Source organism: Copidosoma floridanum, unplaced genomic scaffold (assembly GCF_036245765.1).
Source record: "Copidosoma floridanum isolate Cflo_tuat_1 unplaced genomic scaffold, Cflo_Japanese_pri ptg000020l, whole genome shotgun sequence".
Classification (NCBI taxonomy): domain Eukaryota; kingdom Metazoa; phylum Arthropoda; class Insecta; order Hymenoptera; family Encyrtidae; genus Copidosoma; species Copidosoma floridanum.
In genome coordinates this window covers 3,916,406-3,940,282 of record NW_028321897.1, presented here as the reverse complement: position 1 = coordinate 3,940,282, position 23,877 = coordinate 3,916,406, and the positions used below count along the sequence as shown (strand labels likewise).

The following is a 23,877-nucleotide window of genomic DNA, read 5'->3' as shown; positions in this document are numbered from 1 at the left end:
TAGGAGACTCAAAATGATTATCCCAATGTTGCGATACCTTAATTTTAATTTTTTTCTATCAGAGTGTATGGTAACATTTTTAACATTTAACATTTTTTGTTAATCTGTTAATTATGACAAAAATGTGAATGATTTAAAAAAATGCTAACAATCCCTTATCTAGAGAAAAAAGACGTTTTGACAGATACGTTTGCAAAGCAGAGAGTGTTTCATACATACAAAAAATTTTAAATCATTATTTCACATAGTTTAATTTATGTTCCTTAAATATGAACTACGAAGTTAGCAGCACTGCAATCATTATTTAGCAGTTTCGAACTCTTTTTCTTGCTTTTAAATTTAAGATAGCTTTGTAGGAAAAATTCACTGTACAAAAAAAACTGTATGGTTTTAAAATCTAAGATGAATTTTATTTGAGCTTGTACAATTAAGTTCTCAGATGTTTAACAATGTATCGACGCTCCGGACGAAGACTATGTCCTCCTTTAAAGCCTGGACGAAAACTATGACCTTTTCCTAAGTCCAGACGAAAACTATACCGTTTACTCTAGTCCGAACGAAAACTATGCCCATTTGGGATTCCGGACGAAGATTATGCCCTTTTCTGGAGTTAGGACGAAAACTATGCCATTTTGTTTAATCCGGACAGTAACTATGCCCCTTTGGGATTTCGGACGAAGACTATGCCTTTTTATTGCGTCTGGACAAAGACTATGCCCTTTTTTCTAGCCGGGTGTAGATTATTCCATTTTCTCCGAGTCTTAACTAAGATGTTGACCTTTTCTGGAGCCCAGATGAGGTGAAGTTCATTTAAGCTCACCCTACATTTGTGTTTGTAATTAGATACATAGTCAAATATATTTATATAGTGGTTGTTGCATTCACTTTTTATAATATTTATTTAACGGAATCTTAAAAAAGCTCATTCTCTTTTTTTTTCAAACACTTATTCAAACTTTACATACTGAAGCCGCTAGACCTACTAAGAATAATAAATACGTGTTGTTTTTTTTTACAAAGGCATCCGTAGATACTTGGATACAATAATTGCAAAAACTTAATATAAAATGTTAAACAGTTTTCAAAAGCTTCGTTTTTGTGAGCTTCTTTCAGGCGTTCCAGCGTACTAGTGGCTGTTAGCCGCCAAAAGCATGAATCAGCAACTCTTAAGGAATTTCTTTTTTAGTTTTAGGAAAAGAAAAATACAAAAGGGATCAGTAAATAAAGCTTAAATGTTTTTTAACTTAGTTTTCATCCAGACACGGGTTTGTTTTTAGCCCGGACTCGAAAAAAATAACATAGTTTCGTTCAGACTACAAAAAGGGCATAGTTTTTGTCTGGACTAGAAAAAAAGGAATAGTTTTCATCCGGGACCAAAAAATGGCATAGTTTTTGTCCACACTAATCAAAAGGTCATAGTTTTCCTCCGACTTCTAGAAAAGGGCAAAATCTTAGTCCGGGCTTGAAAAAAAGGCCATAGGCTTTGTCTAGGACCGAAAAAAAGGCATAGTTTTTGTCTGGTCTAGAAAAATTGGCATAATCTTCGCCCGGGAAATCGAAATGGCATAGTTTTCGCCCAGGGCCAAACTGGACATAGTCTTTGTCCAGAGTGTCGGTATATTCAACACATTTTTAAGAGTAAGAACATACTTTCTTATTTGAAGTAGACGATTATCAATAGGTTGATCTATTGAAAAATGCAACTCTTAAGGAAATCTTATATACATCCAAAATCTCAATATGCATTAAAGATAATTAATGCCCTTGATTCAGAAGGATCAATGTGACAAAATTCTAATAGCCTTTATCTTATTAATTGAGGACTGTTTTTTTTGTTATCATTTTCATACTTTACTATATTATATATTATAAGCTTTCGCATAGAGTCAACTGTTTCATGGCAGCGCAACACGTTTTTCCAAGTATAATATGTTAGTAATCAAGTTCAAAATAAAAAGCTACACTTTTTTATTTAACGTATTCTTATATTTGCTATTAATTTTTGCAAATTATGCCTCAGCAGGTTACAAAATATTTTAAAAAACTCTGCTATTAAGTGGTAAACAAAAGTTTATCGAATAGTTTACAAAATAGAACTTGATGGCTACTAGGTCATAGGATTATTCCAATACTAATTAAAAAAATGTAATCATAAATTTTTTAAATACTCATGTTTGTTTTTTATATAGTTATTTGATTTTCTATATAACAGATATAAAAAGGACAAAATTTTTTTTTACTACAATTGACAACTTTTTTTTAGAACTTGAATACAACATCTATTTTTTAATATACAGTAGAAATAATTTGTTTTTTTGTTAAGTCAATAAGATGCATTTTTCTTTAACTTGTCTGATTTAAAATTAAATAATATAATATCTGGGTTGATAATTCAAAATATTTTATAATAGATGAGCAACATTTTTCAAGGGTTAAAACTACTTTCATTATGTATAAATATATTATTAAAAAATCGTTACACTTTCAAACATATAAAAATAAGACTCTTAGTAAGACAGTATTGTAAAATTTCAGTTAACGGTAAAGCTAATTATTTGTCCAATTTTAGACGTTTAAGCTAAATAAAAATAATAGTCCCCCTCTCTTATGGTAGGACTAATCAACTTACATCCTTTCGATATTTCAGGCATGAATATTTTTAATAGAGATAACTATGCAAGAGCTATCTTTTTTTAATTATGAGACTAATTTTAAAATTCACAGGATGCCATGGATATAAGCCTCAGCTATATCCAAATGTGACCGAGTTAGAGATAAATGAAGGAGAAACTCTGAACATTACGTGCACAAGCAATGGCTACGTTAATTTTTATTTTTCCACCAGCAATACACGGGGTAGAGTAAGTTGAAATACTGTATATTTGTATTAATTGTAGAAAAAATATTTAAAATTATGATCACTACTGATTTTCACATTAAAAAAAGACAACCTCTCGGCCTCACATAACTCCAGAAGTTAGAAGTACTCACAAGATTTTTACGAGACCATCAACTGTTTTTGGAGACACTGGTTGGTATGGTTGTGCTGATGAAAGCAAACAAATTACAAGTATGACAGTCAAAAATCACAACGATCCTAAAGTCACTTGGCTGTACGTTTATGTTAAATGTAAGGTTATAACGAATACTAGCTGTTTCATTTTTTTAATACAAAATACTTAAATTCTATTATAAAACTACATCAATAATGTATTTAAGAATGTAACCTTTGTTGTGTAGCCAGCAAAAACCCATTTGTCCATGAACATGACGAATGGGATTATTTGTATGCTTTTGGATGTATTGGAAATATAATTTTACCATGCCAGACGACTTCTCCTAAATTTAAAGTTACTTTAAAAAGGCACCAAAATGTAATACAACCTTATCAATATATTCATGTATAAAATGAGTGTTGTAGACTTTTAAAATATTTATAATTTCTTAGGTAGTTGAACTTGATGAAAAGACAACTTTTGATCCCAAAATAGGTTACATTATGCGGGATACGAAAGAAAAGTTTAGTGGGATATTTACTTGTACAGTAAATGAAAAACATTTATCGTACACAATTAAAATAATGGTTACGCTCATGACACATGATAATTGTGTAAGCTTACCGGAAATAACCATGAATAGTTCAAAAGATGTTAAGATAGGATCAAGACTAAAAGTCGAATGTATCGTCAAAGTTAGTAGAGAAGCCGCTTACGATGTATTTTGGAAAGTTCCACAAAATTCGGTAAAATACCATATCCATATAACGTTTGAACTTTCGATTAACGACAAATATTTGCATATAACATTTCTAATACATTTTTCAAATTCTAAAGTATGTTCATTAATTAGACTTCCAGGATGGTTCAAAATATTATAAAAGAAGCTGGAAATAAGTATTTGAAAATTAATAGAATAACGTCAGAGCTTATTTTTGACAATGTAACATTTGAAGACGCAGGGAATTATGAATGCCAAGTAAAATCATCGCTTAACGAAAAAAGAAGTTCTAATGTGGATATCTGTGTATATGGTAGGTCATAGACTAATTTTTCGTATACTTTTCAGTGATGATCAATAGGCTCTTACAATTTGTTTTAACAGATTCTAACAGTGCTTATATTAATCTGACGTCTGTTGAGAAAACAATTTACAGATTACGTGGTGAATCTGTTACTTTTGTGGCTAACGTCTCTGCATGTCCAAATCCTATTTTAAAGTGGTAATGCTATTAAAATCAATAAATAGGTAACTTACCTGTACTGTGTTTTATTAAGAAATTGACTTATTTTCAGGGTGGATAATTATGGTGGCAGTTTCAATTTTTTAGCAAATCCATACAACCCAATGTCCATATCTTACAGCCAAACGACAATGAGCTTACAAATAAAAAATGTTTTAATGGCCAACGATGGAATTTATACACTAACAGCTGATAGCATTGCAGGAAAAAAGAACATAACATTTAATCTGAAAGTTCTTGGTACACAAAATATTTTCGACACCAAAGTACCATTCACGTTTTAAACAACATATCACATAAAAACTTTAATAACTAGACAAATGATATGCATTATAAAATTTTAATTTTCAGTTGTTCAGAATGTTTCGGATCTTAGAGCTAAAAGCTAATAGCGTTACATCACATTTTCATAATTTCTATCATTTTCAGAATAAGTAACGACGTGTGAAGAATTTAACACATCTAATTAAAAATTTTTATTTAACCAATAAGTAAAATTTTTAAAAATTAGTTCACATGCCGTACGTATAGAGATTATCAGAAAATACTTATTTGTTTAACCACAGCAATATTCTGAAACAGTAAATGTACAGTACCTTCTATTAAGGTTGTGCAGGACACCCCTTTTATGCTACAGTGCACGTTTCAAATACAATTTTTTATCAAATCTTGTTATTACTTAATAATAACATTGTTAATAAATTGTAAATATATAGTTTGACTAAATCAAAAAGAAATTTTGTTTGAACAAATCGCTCCATTATTTATAACAATATAGCCATTTTAAAAAATCTACGTGATGCTTGTTAACTTTTATAATTGTTTTTTGATTTCGATCCAAAACCTCTCAGTCTCAAAATTAATTATCGTAAATCATAACTTTTTAGGCATGGCTAATACTCAGGAGTGCCTTATATTTTTGCCAGAACAAAAAGTGTAAGTACCTTTAAAACTTACTGTTTTTGTGTAAAAAAAGTTTTGGTACAAAAAAAATTGTGACCGTGAGCATCACAGGTGCATGTATGTATGTATGTATGGGTGCTTTTCTCTTTTAGAAAAAAAATGGCAGCTGTTTTAAGATGGTACTTTCAGTGAAAAAAATAGTTTTTCGGTTATAACTTTATAACGTGATAATTTCGAGGTTTTCTGTGAAAGACAAAGTTGTAGATATAATTGAAATACAACTTTTTCGTATTTCAAATTTTCGTCCAGGATGTAACTCAAACATTCTGTGAGCCAAAAAGTGCTCAAAAATCGCAAAAACGTAGTTTTTCCCTATCTAACTTATTTGTTTTGTACTTTGAGTTATGATATTAAACGTAAAAGTTGTGGATCTTATTGAAATATAATTTTTTTTGTGTAAAAAACTTTCACTTAGGATGTAGCCCACACGTTCTATGAGCCAAAAAGTGCTTGTAAAATAAATAAAAAGTCGTTTTCGTCCATCCAACTTTCTTGTTTTGCACTTGAGATAATAAATTAAAATTGATAGTTGAAGGTCTCGTCAAAATATAAGTTATAACATCAAATTTGTGCTCTAAGTCGCAAAAATGCCGAAAAAATTCAAATTTATCAATTTTCCCTGTCTAACTTACTCGTTTTTTTATTTAAATTTCAGATTACAAAGTTAACGTAAAACTCATAGATCTTAAAAAAAAAAAACCTTTTTATAACCAACATTTAAGTCTGTAAGATAAAATTAACGCCATAAATTGCAAAAAACGATAAAATACTAGCTTATTCAAATACATACGATTGACACTCAATGCAAAGTTAAGGGTGACAATTATTGTGTTCTAAAGCTTTTTTTTCATCCCGTAGGACTGTATACATTTTTTTACCAACCCTACACCGAACAGTGCCAGCTGTTTACATAGTGTGGTAATAACAGTAATATATTTTTTCGTATCAGTCGTGCCTTGAATGCAAAAACGTAGTTTTTGCATAAATTTAGCCGCTTATTTTGATTGTAAAATATTAATTATTTGTTATAAAAAAATAATTGCTTACGATAATTTTTGTAAAAAGTAATTTCTTTGTCATAAATGGTCAATATTTTACAATTAAAAAAAATTACGATTGTAAATAATTAATTTCTTAAGAGACTGAGAGGTTTTGGATCGAAATTGGAGAACAATTATAAAAGTTAACAAGCATTGAGTAGGTTTTTTTAAAATGGCTATATTGTTATAAATAATTTAGCGATTTGTTCAAACAAAATTTTTTCTGGAATTAGCCACGCTATATATTTACAATTTGTTAACAATATTATCGTTTAGTAATTAGAAGACTTGATAAAAAATTTTGTTTGAACCATGCATTCTAGCGTAAAAGAGTATCCTATACAACCTTAAGCTTTGCACTTTTTTTAGTTATGGCAGCATATTCTTATGCATTTGCTTCAGGTGACACTTTGGCAAATAATAGATTTAGCAAAGTGATGATGTGTTCGAAAGGTTTTGGCTAATCAACATTCTGAATAATTGGAGTTTTGCTTATTTTGACTTATTTTTTATATATTTTTATCACGCAATACCACATTATTTCTGATTTTATACATTTTGCTATTATTTTTACTCTATTTTGTAACAATGTTCACACCATTTTGTTATTTGTAGATAAGCCAACTGTAGAGTTTGATTCCAGTTATTTTAAAAAATACTACAGCTTCAACCAGACTGCACTGTTTGTTTGCCTTGTCAAGAGTAATGCTGAATTCAATGTATCATGGAGTTATATTAGTAATCCAAGACGGTTCCAATATATTGATAAATCATCTGACCTACAGGTATGTTGGTTTTAACGTGCAGAACTTTGTTATATTACATAAATTATTTTGAATAACACTTAAAACTATGGAAAATAATTGTGATTCAAAATATACTAAAGTATTTAAGGGATACAAAAATAAATGAACAAAGTAACAGTGCTGAATATAAGTCAATAGTTACGATAAGACCTCAGGAAAAGTCAACAATCAAATGCACGGCTTGCAACAGTTATGGGTGTAGCGATAATGAGCATAATATTTATATTACAGGTTTCAAATTTGAATCCAACTATTTAATTTAAAATTAAGATTTCATGAAGTGTCTAATACTCATATCTTTATTCAAAGACGGTGTTTCAAATAAGGCTTATGGAGTTATACATCCAAACACAAAGTTTCGTGAAGGTCAAAATATTTCTTTAGTATGTTACGCTGTCATTCGCGAATATTCTGAGGTATATTGGCGTGATGACACATACAAAAAAGTTACAGCTTCTGGTAAGTTCTGAATTTACGTTATAATATGAATTATTAAAATTCTGTTGGAAGCGTATTTTGTCTGCGTTTAATTAATCTGGGTTTTGTAATGTTCCAGATCGAATTCGTATTACGTTTGAAAAAACTAACTATACTTACCGTGCTATACTATCGATCAGTAATTTGAGTTATTCGGATGAAAGGGATTATTATTGTATAGTAACATCATCATCGTACAGAAAATACTCATTCTATACAGAATCTCCAGAAAAATATTCTCTTAAAATCAATGGTATGAATAAAAAGCTACTTTTCTAAAATTATTAAACTGGCGGCTGTTGTTTACCCGGATTTTATTACCATAAACATTATTTTTAATATACTCTCTTCTAGTTCCAGCTTACTTTCTCCGTGGAAATATGAATGACGTTTCAATAACACGATTTGCAAAAGACCCTGAAAATCCTATCTATTTATCATGTTACTTTGAAGGACTGCCAGCACCTAATATAACTTGGTTCAAAGATGGAACATCTTTGAAGTCATCAAAGCAATTCACTTTTAAGGAAAGAAATCAAAAATTAATGATAAGATACCTGCTGGAACGCGATAGTGGTAATTATTCGTGTGTCGCAGAGAATGGCTTTTGGCCAGTAACAAAATCTCAAACAATTATTGTAAAAGGTAACAATTGCATATGCGTATAATTGTACTTTGGTACTCAAGAAATATAATTAATAATTTTTTACATGTGATAAGAGCTCTGCTTTCCATAAAAAAAACTCATTTAATGACATGTATACTAGAATAAGCTTATTACATCAGTTAATACAAAAGGCAGACTTGCCCCTGCTTAAATTATAAAAAAACATTGTTAAGTATATTCAAGTTAAAATTAAAGTTGTTGATAGACAACTTACAAATTGAATTACTTTCGCTTTGTGCTAGAAAATCGAGTTCTTATTGCAAAAAATTGGCAAGTTTATGTTAGTCACCCTTTAAATATTGTTTTTTTTGGATGGAAAATATTTTTTTCATTATATTTAAAAAAAGGATAATTATTGTTGGATTCCTTAATCGTATAACTGATTTTCGTTAAATAATAAGGAAAAGTATTATTTAAACAAAAGTAATTGGTTTTTACTCCAGGAAATCAGAAACTTTCCTACCTGATTGGAATAATAATGTGGCTTATTACAATCATTGCATTCCTTTTAATTCACTTTTATTTAAAAGCCAAACATAGGAAGGTGATTAAAAAGTTATATTTATATACAAAATACCTACATTTTAAGAATAAAACCTGACGTTTTAAAAAACTTCTATCATCAAATGAATTATAATTTTAAGTTTAAAGAAAAACAGCTATTAGAAGCTTGTTTTACACATTCAGAAGACGGAGCACTTGATTTGATAAATCCAGAAGTCACTGTAGATGATCAAACAGAGCTCCTATCATATGATAGAAGATGGGAATTTTCTCGACAGAAATTAAAATTAGGTAAAAATTTATAAATTTGTCCCCTCTCCAGAAAAGAACAATATAAATAATTATCGTAGTGATTTATAAAAACGTAAAACGTTCTATTCACTCATTTTAAGGAAAAAAATTGGGCAGTGGAGCTTTTGGAGTCGTGTACAAAGCAAAAGCTAATGGAATTATTGCTGATAAGTCAATTTCAACTGTGGCTGTAAAAACTGTCCGCAAAAATGCAGATTTAATGTATATTATTACACTGGCAAAGGAGCTTAAAGTTATGATTTATTTAGGACAGCATTTGAATGTTATAAATCTTTTAGGTGCTTGTACCAAAAATATAGCGAAACGTAAGAGTTTACTGCGCTTTAACAAGAATTATGAGTACAATAATTTGTGTGACAAAAAAATAAAATTGTATTTTAGGTGAACTTTTGGTGATCGTTGAGTTTTGCAAATTTGGGAACTTGCAAAGCTATCTTTTGTGTCATCGAAAAAGTTTCATTAATCAAATTGATTTAGATACGAGTAAAATAAATCTACCTACAGAAAAAAATATTCAAAGGTATTGATTTTTCTAGTTACTATCGTTACTTTTGTAAAGCACAAGAAAATTTTTGAAAATTGGAGCTTGCGAATAAGGGAGTATTAAAAAATTGAACATCAGAGGGCAGCATGGAGCTCGGCTTGCTGACGCACTCATAGTCTATACCTATATACATGTATATATGACTGTACCCAGCGTGTCCACTGTAAACTGTGCATACATGTATATAGGTATAGACTACAGGTACACTCAGTGGAACTCTGATCTGTCCCGGACCCTATTATTGAACAGTACTTCACGCCATAGTTCTGAAATAGGGTCCGGGACAGATCAGAGTTCCACTGAGTGTACGTCAGCAAGCCAAAATCCATGCTGCCCTCTGGTGATCAATTTTTAGATACTCCCTCATTGTAAGGACTTACAATTTTTTGGGATGTACAATTATTCATTATTTTATATGATCTCTCATCAGACACTCATTAAGTACACTGAATTTATTGTTGTTAACAGCCATAAAGGGCAAATCTGTTTGTAATTAATCCTACATTCGTTAACACAGTAGAGCAGAGCAAAAAACTTTATAAATGACTCTTTCCATGATACGTATTTTATGCTTTATATGTTAAAATTTTAAGTCAAATGGCATCTTTGTTAATATTAAAGTTCGTGTACAAAAATATAGTTAAATAAAGCTCTTATATTATCATCAGTGAGATATAATAAAAAAATTAATTAACGTGTCCTTTTAGGAAGGTCTTCACTAATTTTTTTTATAACTTTTTCGGTTAAAGTTGCTTCAATATTATAGTATCTGCTTCAGACAGAGTTGGTTTGTAACAGACAAAAATACGTGTACATTACTTATGATACATTTTTGTTTGTTGTCTTTCTTTGTTTTGTCTGTTCTTTTTCATTATATTATTGGAGTTCTGAATGTTACTTTGGTACCATTATGTTAGAATTACTTTACTATTGGATCTAGTTATCCATCCACATGCAGCATAATATGATACACTTTGTGGTATTTGTAGAATAAGAGACAAAGTTATTAATGGCTAATTTACATTATATTCTCTTTTAAGTTAACATGTGATATTTGCCTTGTCATTCGTAATTTTTTTTTGTAATTATTCAAGTTTATTGGTATGGATACAAGTTGATAAAAATAGGTATGAAATAGAGACATTATTATGTAAATTAGGATGTAGTTGTTTATTATTCATATTATCTGAATGTATACATTAGTTAACCATTTATTTTTTTATAGACAAATAAAAGAAATTCATTTTGTTATTACTTTTTTTGCTACACTTGAGTATATTATTTTTGAGAAGATATTAGTGTGTATGAAAAAATGATCTTAGTATCTATTAGTTTTAGTCCAGCAACACACCATATTTTAAATATAACAGTACTTAAACAGGAGATTTTTTTGAAGAGTGTATTGCTATCTTCTATTCTAAGTTATTTATGAAAATCTTTGTGAGTGATGGGTTAGTTGGGTCTTTCTTTATTAATTTTTCACTAGCACTAAATACTAACCTATTACATTAGTTATCATAAAAAGTGATGGAAAAGTGACTTAAATTTCAGAAAACTACATAAAACTCGTACACAAAAGGAAATTTTTTTAGTGATGATCATAAAAAAATTCGTGTTTTTTTACAAAATAATTAATACATGATTACAGAAAATTTAAAACCTAGACTTAAACAATTATTTTTGCTAATTTCAAATGAAATTTTATTGAATAAAGACTAAATTTCACGCGTACTTTAATAGTTTTTAATACGATTGTTAAAAAAAATTAATACAAATGTGCATTGTTGTAAAAATTCCAAATATTTATCATGAAATGTCGTGAAAATATGTATTAAATTTTATGAAAAGATATAAAATTCATTTGTAAAGCTGAATATTCATGGAATTTTGTAGAATTTTTCATACTAAAAATCAGATTTTATTCTTTTCAAGTTATATTTAAGTATGTCACCATTGTTAAATAACCATTTAACCAAAACATTTATAAATATGTTCAAATAGAAGTGTTTCTAAAATCTGACAAAAATGTATCAGTAAGTTAATTGTTTAAATGTTAGTACATCATCTTACGTTATGCTACGTTATTATTAGTAAGTAACATACACAGATTTTATTCAGTGTAAAAGTAACTATGTCCATAAAAGGTATTGTGGAATTGAAACAGTTGTAACGAAGAAACTAGTAAAAAAAATAAGAAGTAAAAATATTGCAGGAAGTACCCGTTGCTTAATTCTTTTATTACAGTAAATATTAATTTATGATTGTCAATACAAGAGAGACATGGATTTCAAAATATTTTTTTACAGTAAAATAAATATTTTATGCCTAAGAATAAATTTTATGTGTACTTACTATTTATAAATCGATACTTTTAAATGTATGACCTGACCTACAATCACAAATACAGATGTTAGAATTGAGAGTGTTTGACGTATTGACAATATCATACTTTTTTGAACATATCATTAGTAAGTTCACTGGGTTCTAGTATATTATTGTGTAAATGGAAGTTTGTTTCAGCTACTTTCTGAATTATCCTAAATTCACACCCTGATTTGGTTCAAGTTTAGTTTGCCTAATAAGTATATCGTAAACAAGTAGGAATTTAATATTCATCTCGAAATTATCTGTAGATTAGGCTACAAATTATGTACAGTTAAATTAAAGTAGTTTAAATATATTGACAAAACTATGAGTAGATTAAATCCATCTAAGTTAATGATTAAAGTTTGTTTTACCAAAAAAAACTTACTAAATATTTCAAATAAAAAAGAAAATGAAAAACATTTTGGTGTTCTACGAATTTTAAGTTTGATAGTCATATCACATTCTTGGGGCCAACAGGACAGTACACGAAATTTCTAACAATCACAGAACGACCTTGTGCGATAGCAGTCCAAACAATAAGCCCATGTCAAGTGGCTCAATTATGGCCAATGATGACTTTAGTGACGATGACACCCAGCCAGAGTGGCGTTCTAATTACAAAGGGGACTACATGGATGAAGATGTTGTGTTTCTCTGCACTGAGGATCTTTTGTTATGGACTTACCAGGTGGCAAACGGCATGGAATATCTTTCAAAAAAAAAGGGAAGCATCTAAGTGTACATAATTTTTAGTGTGCTCGGCAATTTTTAATTCCATAATAATAATTTGTATTTAAATGCCACTTTGTCTCTACAGGTACTGCATTGTGACTTAGCCGCGAGAAATATATTATTGGCAGAAAATAACATTATTAAGATATGCGACTTTGGACTGGCAAAGACATTGTATAAAGACCAAAACTATAAAAAGCAACACGAAGGAAAGTTTCCTGTAAAGTGGATGGCTATTGAGTCCATCAGGGATGGAGTCTTTTCCACTATGTCAGATGTATGGTCCTTTGGTGTAGTTTTATGGGAACTTTTCACCCTTGCAGACATACCTTATTCAGATACAGAGTTCGAGGAGATGTATCAGAAATTAATTAGGGGATACAGATTAGAGCAGCCCATTTATGCTAGCAAAGACATGTAAATGAAACTTTTGTTATAAAGTCTATTTCTATAAAACTGTCACTCTATGTTGCTTACATTTTTTTAGTTACGACATTATGCTACATTGCTGGGAGGAAGAGCCGATTTTGAGACCATCTTTTACAATGCTGGTTGAAAGCATTGGAAAACTTTTACAAGATAATGTCAAAACACATTTCTTAAGACTTTATCATGAGTATGAAAATTTTAACAGGAAAGACAAGTTTGAAACAAAAGAAAATAATTTATCCACTACGTCATTACCAGATGATATAACGATTCCATTAATCCGACAAAACTACGTAAACACCCTCCCTCAAATCGCAACGCCATCCTACGTAAACGTGCAGAATGACGTCACTGTATCTGATACTAAAAATGTTTGATTATTTTATGACAATGATTTTAAAATAAATCTCTTAACAAAAAAAAAAAATATGTTTGGTTTAAGTTTATTCATTCAGGGCTGAATATTTGTGCAGTAACACTCCCATTTTACGATCCATCAATATAATACTTTGTCAGCAAAAATGAGCTTTAAAAGTTTGTTGAAAATATACATGAATTAAACATTGTCGTAATCGTAAAAAAAAACACGATGGAACCATTAAACTACTAGAGAGTTTAATCGATTATTTTATAATATATAAAAAGAAGATTAAATACGATATTTTCAAATATACGTACGTATTTGGCATAATTCTTTTTTATCTGAATTTGTTTACCATGAGTAAAAATTTGGCTCTTCACTATGAAACTTACATCCATAGTAGTAGTTTTATGAAAAATCTTTTGCTTAGAACATTAAATTGTTACATAAAAATTTCATCAATAAATGAAGCAAAGATCTGTGATCATTTTAAATAAAAAATAGATATGTAGCATCTTTGCACAAAAGAATTATTTACAGAAATCCATTGCTTGCGATAGACAATTCATCTTTAACGATATGAAATTCTGCAGATAGTATATTTTATGTTGAGTCTCGCCTTGGAACTACTGTTTTACGCCTGAAGAATGTATTTGTTTATTAATTCTTTTGTTTTAAGTAATCACGAATTTCATTTCTTTTTTAACGATATTCTCTAGAATGAAAGTTACAAATATTTTTTACATTTGCAAATTTATGATGAGAATGAGAAATTAAAACAGTAGCACTCCATGGTGGTTGTCAGAAAATAAGCAGGCATGTTAATCGTAAAAGTATACAAATAACGATGGAAGCATGGGCAGAGATAATTAAAACGAGTATCATATTACAGTAAATGTGATTTTCACGTGTGTTCTATTAACTTTTTTGCCATAAATAACTGCTCGTTTATATGATTAGGTTATTTATCTCTACGATTGATTTGGTGATCGAAAAATTGTGCCCTATCGATTTTTGCTTTCGTACAAAAATTAAACAGATATTACTGCCACCACATTGTATAAGAAAAAATGTTATACTGAGTAAGTGCTTTCTTAAATCCGAATCTGAGTCAGCACTTTCCTAAAAACAGTTTTGAGAGAACACTTTTTAAAAGTGAATTTTGTCATCTTTAAGAATATGAAGTTTTATTTATTTAATAAGCGACCCGTGTTAAATATTTTTTAAAACTTGCGTATTTTTGACCGTTATTCTTTCATTTTTCCAAAACATGTAAATAAAATTTTATATTTTATGACCAACATTATAGAATTGTGTAAAAAGATTGAACGAGCCATAATGTAAAATCATGTTGTCCCACTACATGGATTCTAGCTAAAATTTCTTTACATTTTTATTCTTATCTTTTAAATTAGTTCAATGCCCTCAAAGTTACAAGTAACCATGTAAACAGTCGATTGCAAGAATCTTAAAATATTAGGTTACTATTTTTTACCTGCTGTTGATTTTTGCAGCTCATTTCTAAGCTGGTTAAGTTTTGAAACATGGATTATAACTACTAAGTAGATAAATAAAAACTTGTCGAATTTTATTACAGAAAAAAGTCTTATAGATTCTACGTCATCGAATTAGTTTAACGACTAGTAAGAAAGTGTAAATCTATTACGGCTTGAAGCTACCTGGGATCCAATATGATTTCCTAAATTCGTCCGTATTCAATATTTGAAGCTAAAATTTTAAATTGACATTTACTATGGATGATAAATCAGTATGTTACAAATGAATTTTGGATTTTTAACAATTTTTAATACATATTTGTTTATCAAAGTGATACAGTTTTTTGAAAGTATAAGTTACATCAGTGCAATTGTTGATGATATAAAAAAATAATTCAATTCCAAATAAGTTAAATCTAAAATTTCACTATATATAGATACAGAGTAAGGCCCCAACTTTAAATTTCACAACAACCTGAAGCTACCTTAAATATTTGAGCAATTTGATGACGTTGATTGGCTGGATACTAGCATTTCTGGCAAATTTTTATCGGCTTACATTGAAACAGGGAAAAAATTACAACTAAGGGGACTCATAGTAGATGACAGTTTATCTACTCCATTAATTGATTATTTCAATTAAAAAAGTTTTGCAATTTAATTAAATGTACTTATCAACTATACAGAATTTTTTTCTAACTAATGCAATAATTCAAAAAAACTTGTTTTTAAGCTTGTAATTAAGTTAATGTACTATTTTGAAAACGTTTTTTATTTAATTGCTTTTTTCCATTTAAAAATAATCCTATCAAATCTAATCAAATCATACTACAAATGTTCATGCTTAAAGTGTTATCAACACAGAACATCATTAATTTTACTGCTTAAATTGATTCGATTACCTGATGAATGATGTGTAAAAATAGTGAGATTAAAAAATTCCTTTTTAAAACTACATTCTAGCACATTAATAATGAGTTTTTCTAATTTATATGAAGAAGATGTAAAGATACAAAATTTCGTAGTAGAGTGCCAATTACAAACAGCGTGGATATAATACTTTTAGTCCACATGTTCTAATAACTATTAGGTACAATCTCTTAATTGGTAGGGCCTCACAAGAAACAAAAGTAAGGTAGGTGTCTTGTTTCGTCTTATATTTTAATACAGTATGCAGATCTCATTTTTTTTTTTTTTATTACTACTAAAACAATGCTTTTAAGAGTATTATTTTGACAATACTATTTAAAACTCGGTTTGTACGTACGTACCATCAACAAATAATAATCACAAAGTCTACCGATTATCTCGATCATATCGACTGACTGACAATGTCTGCACGTTGTGAGAGTTTTTTTAGTTTTCTACAAAAATTCAAGTATCGTCTACGACAATTTTGTATACAAAATACGAAGTTGTAACGAAGTTGGGAAGCTCATAAACGTCGGTATACATAGAGCCAATAATACATTACTTGTTAATAACTGTTTTAAATAAATAGTTGTCATAATCATCAAAGAAAATTTAAACAAAATTTTAGTATCTAATTAGTAAAATGTGAAGTTCCAACTATTATAAAAGTATAAAATTTGGTTTACTATATTCAAAATTTGTACAATAGGTGAGTGATTTTTACCGCTGGGTATATAGGTCGAGAGACCAAGTAATTTTTCCTAAATTTAAACAGTGAACTCTATACTTTAAATAATTAAATTACAAAATCTGCTTTACGTACAGATAAAAAAAATACAATTATTCTTACTTTGTAAATACTGATGATAACAGTAATTGAATTGGAATGAGAGCAATCTAAGCCATGAAAATAGTAAATCAAACGTTGCTGCTGCCAGAACAGAAGTGATGATTTATCGATTCATCGCTCGATTTGTCTTTCTGTTGTCATGGTAGCATTAGCAGAGTAAGAGTTTTGAACAAAACAAATCGACCGATCATCACTTTAACAATTTAAAGTCAATTTTTTAATGCACAAAGAAAATAAGGAAAATAAGAAAGTAAACAATCGAATGAACAAAATTTGTATTAAATCGGAGAAAATTAATCATATTTAGCATGCTTCCTCAACCAACCTATTAAAAAATAAAGAAACCATGACTCATACTTAGGTACAATGTACGGTAAGTAATATACTTTTTTTGTACGTAAGATTAATCAGATGATGTCGTTTTATTCTTATCGTCGATTTAAAAAAAAAATTTTCTTATTTAATTTAAACTCCAAGGCTTTCATCATACTTTGACATTTTTTACTTTTTGACATGTGTATAACTTATTTGTATTTCCGCGTAACGTTTATAAAAATTGTAATAGAAACCAAAAAAAAAATTTTTTTTATCATTCGATTTAGATTAAGTCACATATTAATACTAATATGATAATAACCACTAAAATACTGTTAGAAAAGTATTTCACTCGTAGTCTTTAAATAATAGGTAACATTGTAGTTATATAGTTGATGTGAGTTAATTTTTTTTTTTTTTCTACTATTGCAGTATATTGTTATGGTACAAATTTTTCATACATTGTTTATACTTGAAGTGTTATCAACAAAGAAAATCATTAATTTTACGGCTTAAATTGATTCAATTACCTGACGAATGATGTGTAATAATAGTTAGATAAAAAAATTTCTTTTTTAAATGAAATTCTAGCCCTTAAAAAATAAGTTTTTCTAATTTATACGAAGAAGTTGTGAAGATAAAAAATTTCGTAGTAGAGTGCCAATTATATATAGCGTGGATATAATTCTTTTAGTTCACATGTTTTTAAAATTATTATTATTAGTATCATCAAAAAATTTTTTGGCTATTCAGAACAGTTTTTTCTGCTCGAAACTTTCAGGTTATTTTGTAAGAATCATAAACTGTACAAGACAGTGGCATGGTTCCAACGTTTACGATAAATTTTTTTGGTTTTTTTTATTCAAGTTTATATAATTCATTTTTTAGATATTCAACAATAACCGTGACATACATTTTTAAGATTGAGAATTAAATTTTCTGATAAAATAGACAATTTATAAATAGCTACTTGTTTGTTACGTTAGAAAAATACAAATCTGTGGTAAAGGAGTATGGCTCAATCTCAGTTGGCACTATTCTAATCAATTTTACTATTTCAGGATGCTCAGTGCTACAAAAACTTTAGCTTCCACCTTATGAATCTAAATCTGTTTGTTTTTTAATCCATCTATATTTCTAATATATAAAGCAAAGTCGCTAAAACCGTTGTAATCGCTAACCGCAAAAACTACTGAAGCGATTTTGCTGAAGTTTTGCATATTGATTCTTAATACTTCCTAGATGGTTTTAGTACAGTTTTCATTTATAAAAATTTAATAACAGTAGCAATGATAAGCTCAAAGTTTTGCAAAAATACGTCAGCTTTTCACTTTAGTTCAGTAGGATCCACTAGGTGGCGTCGACATAAAATCGAAGCTACCTGCAACATTATTCAATAAGTGTGTTAATAATACGCTGGAGCGTCTCGAAAATTTCTGCAGTCTCCTACCGGCGGATCATTGAATGTTATCGAGAACGCGTATGATAGCCGTGCAGCTGGGTATTCCAGTTATCAACGATACTCTTCTCCAATGTGCAAGTGATCTGGGTTTACTTCCACCCTGAACCTTCAGGATTGACGAGTGCCACCTATAAAAAATTATTCTAACCGATAACGTCTCCGGCAGAATACCAGGAGACGTGTCTAGCCAGAGCACAACCTGCTCCTACACTTCAGAGTTATGAGGCCATTCCACCATCTCGCCTGGTGCCGTCAGAGAATTTTTTACTACAAACATAAGCCAGGGAAAACAGCCCTGAGGAGCACGGTTAGCCACAACGGCTTCCTTCTTAGTGGTCGTTCCAACGGTATACTCACAGAGAAGGTATTCTCTAGGCCTACTTTCCTGACTAACGTTAAGCGGTTGGTTATCTGGGGAACGGCTCAAAGACGAGATATTTTTTGGTTAGTGGCGTACCTCCCTCCTGTACGGTCTCCATTCACAGAGACTTCGAGGGTAAGAGTCAAGCTACCCGCAGCCAGCTCTTTATCATCAAGAATAATAATAATAAAGAATGGCTGAAAGTTTCACCCCTGACCCTTTTCAGGGCCATTATAAGTATTTCCGTTTCCTTCTCAACCATCAATCTCAGAGGTTCTTTCAAGGGCCACCTAAGTTTAAACTACCTTGCCAACAAAGACATTTTTACAACAATTTTCCGGGAACGATTCGTCGACGAAAAGACTAATTAAAGCCAGCCACTATAAAACCAAGTCAGTCATTTTCTGGCAGTCGTTATGAGCGCAGTTGTTCGCTGCAAGGCTGGAAACCCTGGCGACCGATGACCTTATATTATCCTCTCGACTCTAAGCATTCAATCAGGAATCACCGATCCTCTCGAAGGTCTGCGCTGGGTGAACCTCACAGCTATAAAGGGAAAAAAACGTTAAATAATGGCTTGCTTTACATAGTTTCTTAATCGACGAGCTGTTTTCGGAAATGATAGTAAAAATGTATTTGTTGGCAAGGTAGTTTAAATTTAGGTGGCCCTTAAAAGAATCGATATGATTTATGGTTAAGTAGGGAACGTTAATACTTAGAGTGGCTCTGAAAAGGGCCAGTGGAGAAACTTCCAGCTATTCCTTATCATTATTCTTGATGGTAGAGAGATGGTTGCGGGTGGCTAAACTCTTACCCTCGAAGTCTTTGTGTATGGAGACCGTGACGGAGGAAGGTACGCCGATAACCAAAGAAAATCTCGTCCTCAGATCGTTCCTCAGATAACCATCGCTCATTGTTAGTCAGGAAAGTGGGCCTAGAGAACTTCTTTATAGGTATGCCCTCGGGATGACCATTAAGAAGGCAGCCGTTGTGGCTGCCCGTACTCTTCCCTGGCTTACATTTAAAGAAGAAAATTCTCGGACAGCACCCAGGCCGGATGGTTGAACGGCCACAAAGCTCTGAAGTGTTAGAGCAGGTCGTACCCTAGCTAGACGCATCGCCTAGGGTTCCGCCAGAGACGCTGACTTACCAGACGCCCATTTTTTCGTGGCACTTGGTTATCTTGACGATCCGGGGTACAAACCGATTCATTTTGATTGTCAACGCTAAAAAAGTGTCATCGGTAGCCGAAATATCGTAAGTTAGTCTGCGAAATTTCGGCAAAATCGGTTCAGTAGTTTTCATGGTTAACGATTACAACGGTTTTAGCGACTTTCCTTTAACTATTAGTAAAATAAGATACTGTATAATATTCGCTACAAGCAGCTTAGTATACATGAAATAATAGAGAGAGAGAGAGAGAGAGAGAGAGAGCAACAGTATGTGTATGTGTGTGTATACGTGCTCGCGAGTAATGCAGTACAGCAGTCGACAATGTCAACACTCAACGTATAGGTTCGAGTATAACTGTTGATAGTGCTTCATATTCGCTTCGATAATATCAGCGCTATCGCCACCATCGGCTAGAAGGGCAAACATAGGTGCCGGGATGAAACGTAATCGAGTATGAGGTAGACATAGTAAAATAATGTCCTTTTAATAAATTTAATATTGTAATAGAATTAGTCACAACAAATTCTGACCGTATAAAGAAGGCGAGTGTGTGTACAAAGTAAAGCATATACTAACTACTAAATTTTTTGCTCTGTACTTTTATCCTGACACCTATGTTAACCCCTTTACCCGATGGTGGCGCTAGCGTTGATGCTACCAAAGCAAATAGGTACAACTTTTCAATTTCTGCACATGCTTATTACATTTGCTACATAGTTATTATTGTGTTAAGCATGGATGACAACAATGGCGATAAATCATCGAGTGAAATAACAGCTACAGCAGCGATTAAAAATATATTGCAATACAACAGCATAAGATTATTTTGTCTTAAACATCCAATTATAATGTATATAATTAGTAACGATTCTCTTTCAAGTCGGTCCTACTTATATTACTATAGCACTTTCTTCAAGATTAAAATATAAGCTAATACTTATGCATAAAATATCTGTTGTGCTTCGAGTATATTTTCACATCTTCCGAGAGTTGCCCGCGACACTTCCAACTGGTTTATTTGTATACCTATAACTACTACAGGAAATTAGATTTCATTTTTTTGTTAACTGTACTTAGATTGTTTCAGTTTTTGACAATCGATATTTCTGTAATGCTTAATTTATTTTTGTATTAGTTCGCGTGGTATGAAAAAAATTTTATGGTAAAAAGTTTGAAGCATCATGGAATTTTCTTTTATTAAATGTACTAAGATAGAAAATTAAAGAAAAAAGGGTCTGAGTGTGAGTTTCTGTATAATAATATGTATATAATTATAAGCAATATCTTAGAATTGTCTTAACAATAGCTATATGGATGATGTCAACTCAATAACGAAAGCTATAGCTTATTTTTTTATGATTATGACAATTTTAAATCTTGTTCATTGGCAATGTTCACCGTTCGTTACATTGTTACTGAATTAACTGTCATCATAGCTATTGCAATCAGTCCATGTTAATGATACTATAATATTTTGATGTCAACTATGATTAACTGTCTCGATGTGTGCCAGATGGACACACTTACACGAAAAAATTGTCTAATGTAAGAATAGTTTCAATTTTTTCAGCTGAAAGAAGTTTAATAATTGTCTTCTAAAATCCAGGCAGTCCGACAAAAATTAACAGAAAAAAGATGCGGATGATTATAAGCGTATGTATGCAATACACTACACATTGATAGTGGGGCTTCTCCGGGGATGCTAATTAGCCTGAATCCGATGCTTCGGACCCAGGCTACACAGTGGTGAGTTGACCCGATGCACTTCCCCCCGGTGCAGAGAGTGTCAGCTTAACTGACAAGGTGTGTTACACCGGAGATACTTCCACTGTGCCCATGGTATGATTTGTATGGTATCAATAAAAAAGAGAGGATTTAATGGATGTGGCAATACACCCCCACACATAGGTGGTGAGTGGGTGGCCCCGGCGACTGGGCCAATAGGCTGTCGCGGTAACCCGATAGAAAAAAAAAAAAAAAAAAAAAAAAAAAAACATTACACATTGATAGATTTATAAGCTGCAAGGAAAAATGCTCAGAAAAAATATATTTTAGTTGTTATTGATCATTCTTTTGTAGTAAAAATTGAAAATGGACTATTTAAGATGAGTTTCTTGAGAAAAACAAGAATCATGTGAATGCAATTCAACAAAAAATGAATTCATACTGACAACTTGATCAATAAAAAAAAAATATATCGACGAAGGAGGCCGATATTTAAAAATTTCTTATTCCATACGTTAGACTGTTGTCTCCCAAAAGAAATTTATCAAGTGACATAACATACGGAAAATATTTTTGGGTTCCAATAAACATTATGCTTTCAACGAAAAAAAAAAGCTTTTATTCCAAAAAAAGGAGACAAGTAATGCCTTCGTAAACCTCAAACCAATGTTTTTTATATTACACATTCTCTTTACAATATTTTTAAAATATTTCATTTGCGTCAATTTTCTCAGAAGTTCAATTGCTATATTGAACAACTTTTTCCTGATAAAGAAAAAAATTTACTTTTGATAACGCAGTTAGCTTACACCCTAATAATCGATCTCTACTAAGCTACACTGGTAGTCAACTATAATAGTTATTTTTAGTCCCAAGAAGAACATCTACAAGATGCTGGTAATAGTCATTTGAGCTTATTGTCAATTTTTAATATTGAAAGTTAAACAATTACCCGAAAAAAATCAGTATTATTTATGCTATAACCAATAATTAAATAGTATGGAATGTAAAGTAAAATACTTGAAATTTATCACTACTGCCATTAAATACATAATGATTTAGGTTCAAAGTTATCAAAACGTGCAGCTTAGCAACAGAATGGAAAGTAGGGATAACTGCAAAGACGTATGAAATCATAATGAAGACATGTTTATATCAAGGAATCGAAAGTTCTTTCTCAACCTATAGGCACGATACAATACTAGCTTAATTGCTGTTCAACAAATCACAAACGCACACCTGTGCATAACGAGTGATAAGGTGATGTCATCTCCTAGTATTTATACTAACTTCGTGTAAAGTTTCCTCATTTTACGTTCGGCCACTGCAACGAAGTACAAAGGATCTACTTAAAAAACGATACATCCACAAGTTGTATAATTTTGAGACATCACCTGCATCAATCCACTATTTTAACGATTCGGCACACCTTGCACACGACAATGTCAAGAGCTGGAGATAAGAAGGATACGCTGATTTTTTTCCAGTGTGCAAAACTAATTATTTTTCTTGCTGCAGTTTCAGGCATGTATATATAAAAATGTATATATCGTAATATAAAAGTGAGATTAATGCTTAACTAACTCTCAATTTGTGTAAATAACTCAATTTTAAAATAAATCTTAAATTTTGTACTGTTATTGCAACAATTAAAGTTTACACTGGTGTCCAATTCAGGCTTTTTTAGTCTTGATCTACGATCTATTTTTCTCGCTATACGACTACATAGCCTAACGTAACTATAGGTGTCGAGAAAGTGCTGGCTTACAGCATGAGATCTTTGACAAAGCGAGTGCTACGATTTTTAGTTTTATTTGGCTTATTTGTTAATTCAAAAAGTTAATTTAAAAATTTTTGATATTTACGTACAGACTTTTTCTTGCCTTTTATCTGCTCTTTCTACGCCTACATAATTTATGGTTTTTGGTTTAATAGTTTACCGTAGTTTTTGTTTCTTTTATTTCATATTCTTGAAAGTTAAATTTGTTAAGACTTTTTAAATTTGAAAAACAATGCTGTAAATGATAAATCAAACATGTAAGAATATCTAGTTGTAAAAAAAGTAAGCATTAATGTATACCCAAGGTGTATCTAGTGGCTAATTCCACATTTTAATGTAGGGTAGTTCAGTGCAGTAAACT

General features: G+C 30.7%; 1 protein-coding gene across 1 annotated transcript; it reads left to right on the top strand.

Moving 5' to 3' along the window:
• Positions 1 to 3,631: 3,631 nt before the first annotated feature.
• LOC106645080 (vascular endothelial growth factor receptor 1) lies at positions 3,632 to 13,458 on the top strand. Its single transcript, XM_089594018.1, is given in 7 exon segments — positions 3,632 to 3,742; positions 8,838 to 8,988; positions 9,090 to 9,314; positions 9,391 to 9,529; positions 12,398 to 12,656; positions 12,738 to 13,069; positions 13,140 to 13,458. Coding segments are annotated over 7 exon segments (1,536 nt in total).
• Positions 13,459 to 23,877: the final 10,419 nt, after the last annotated feature.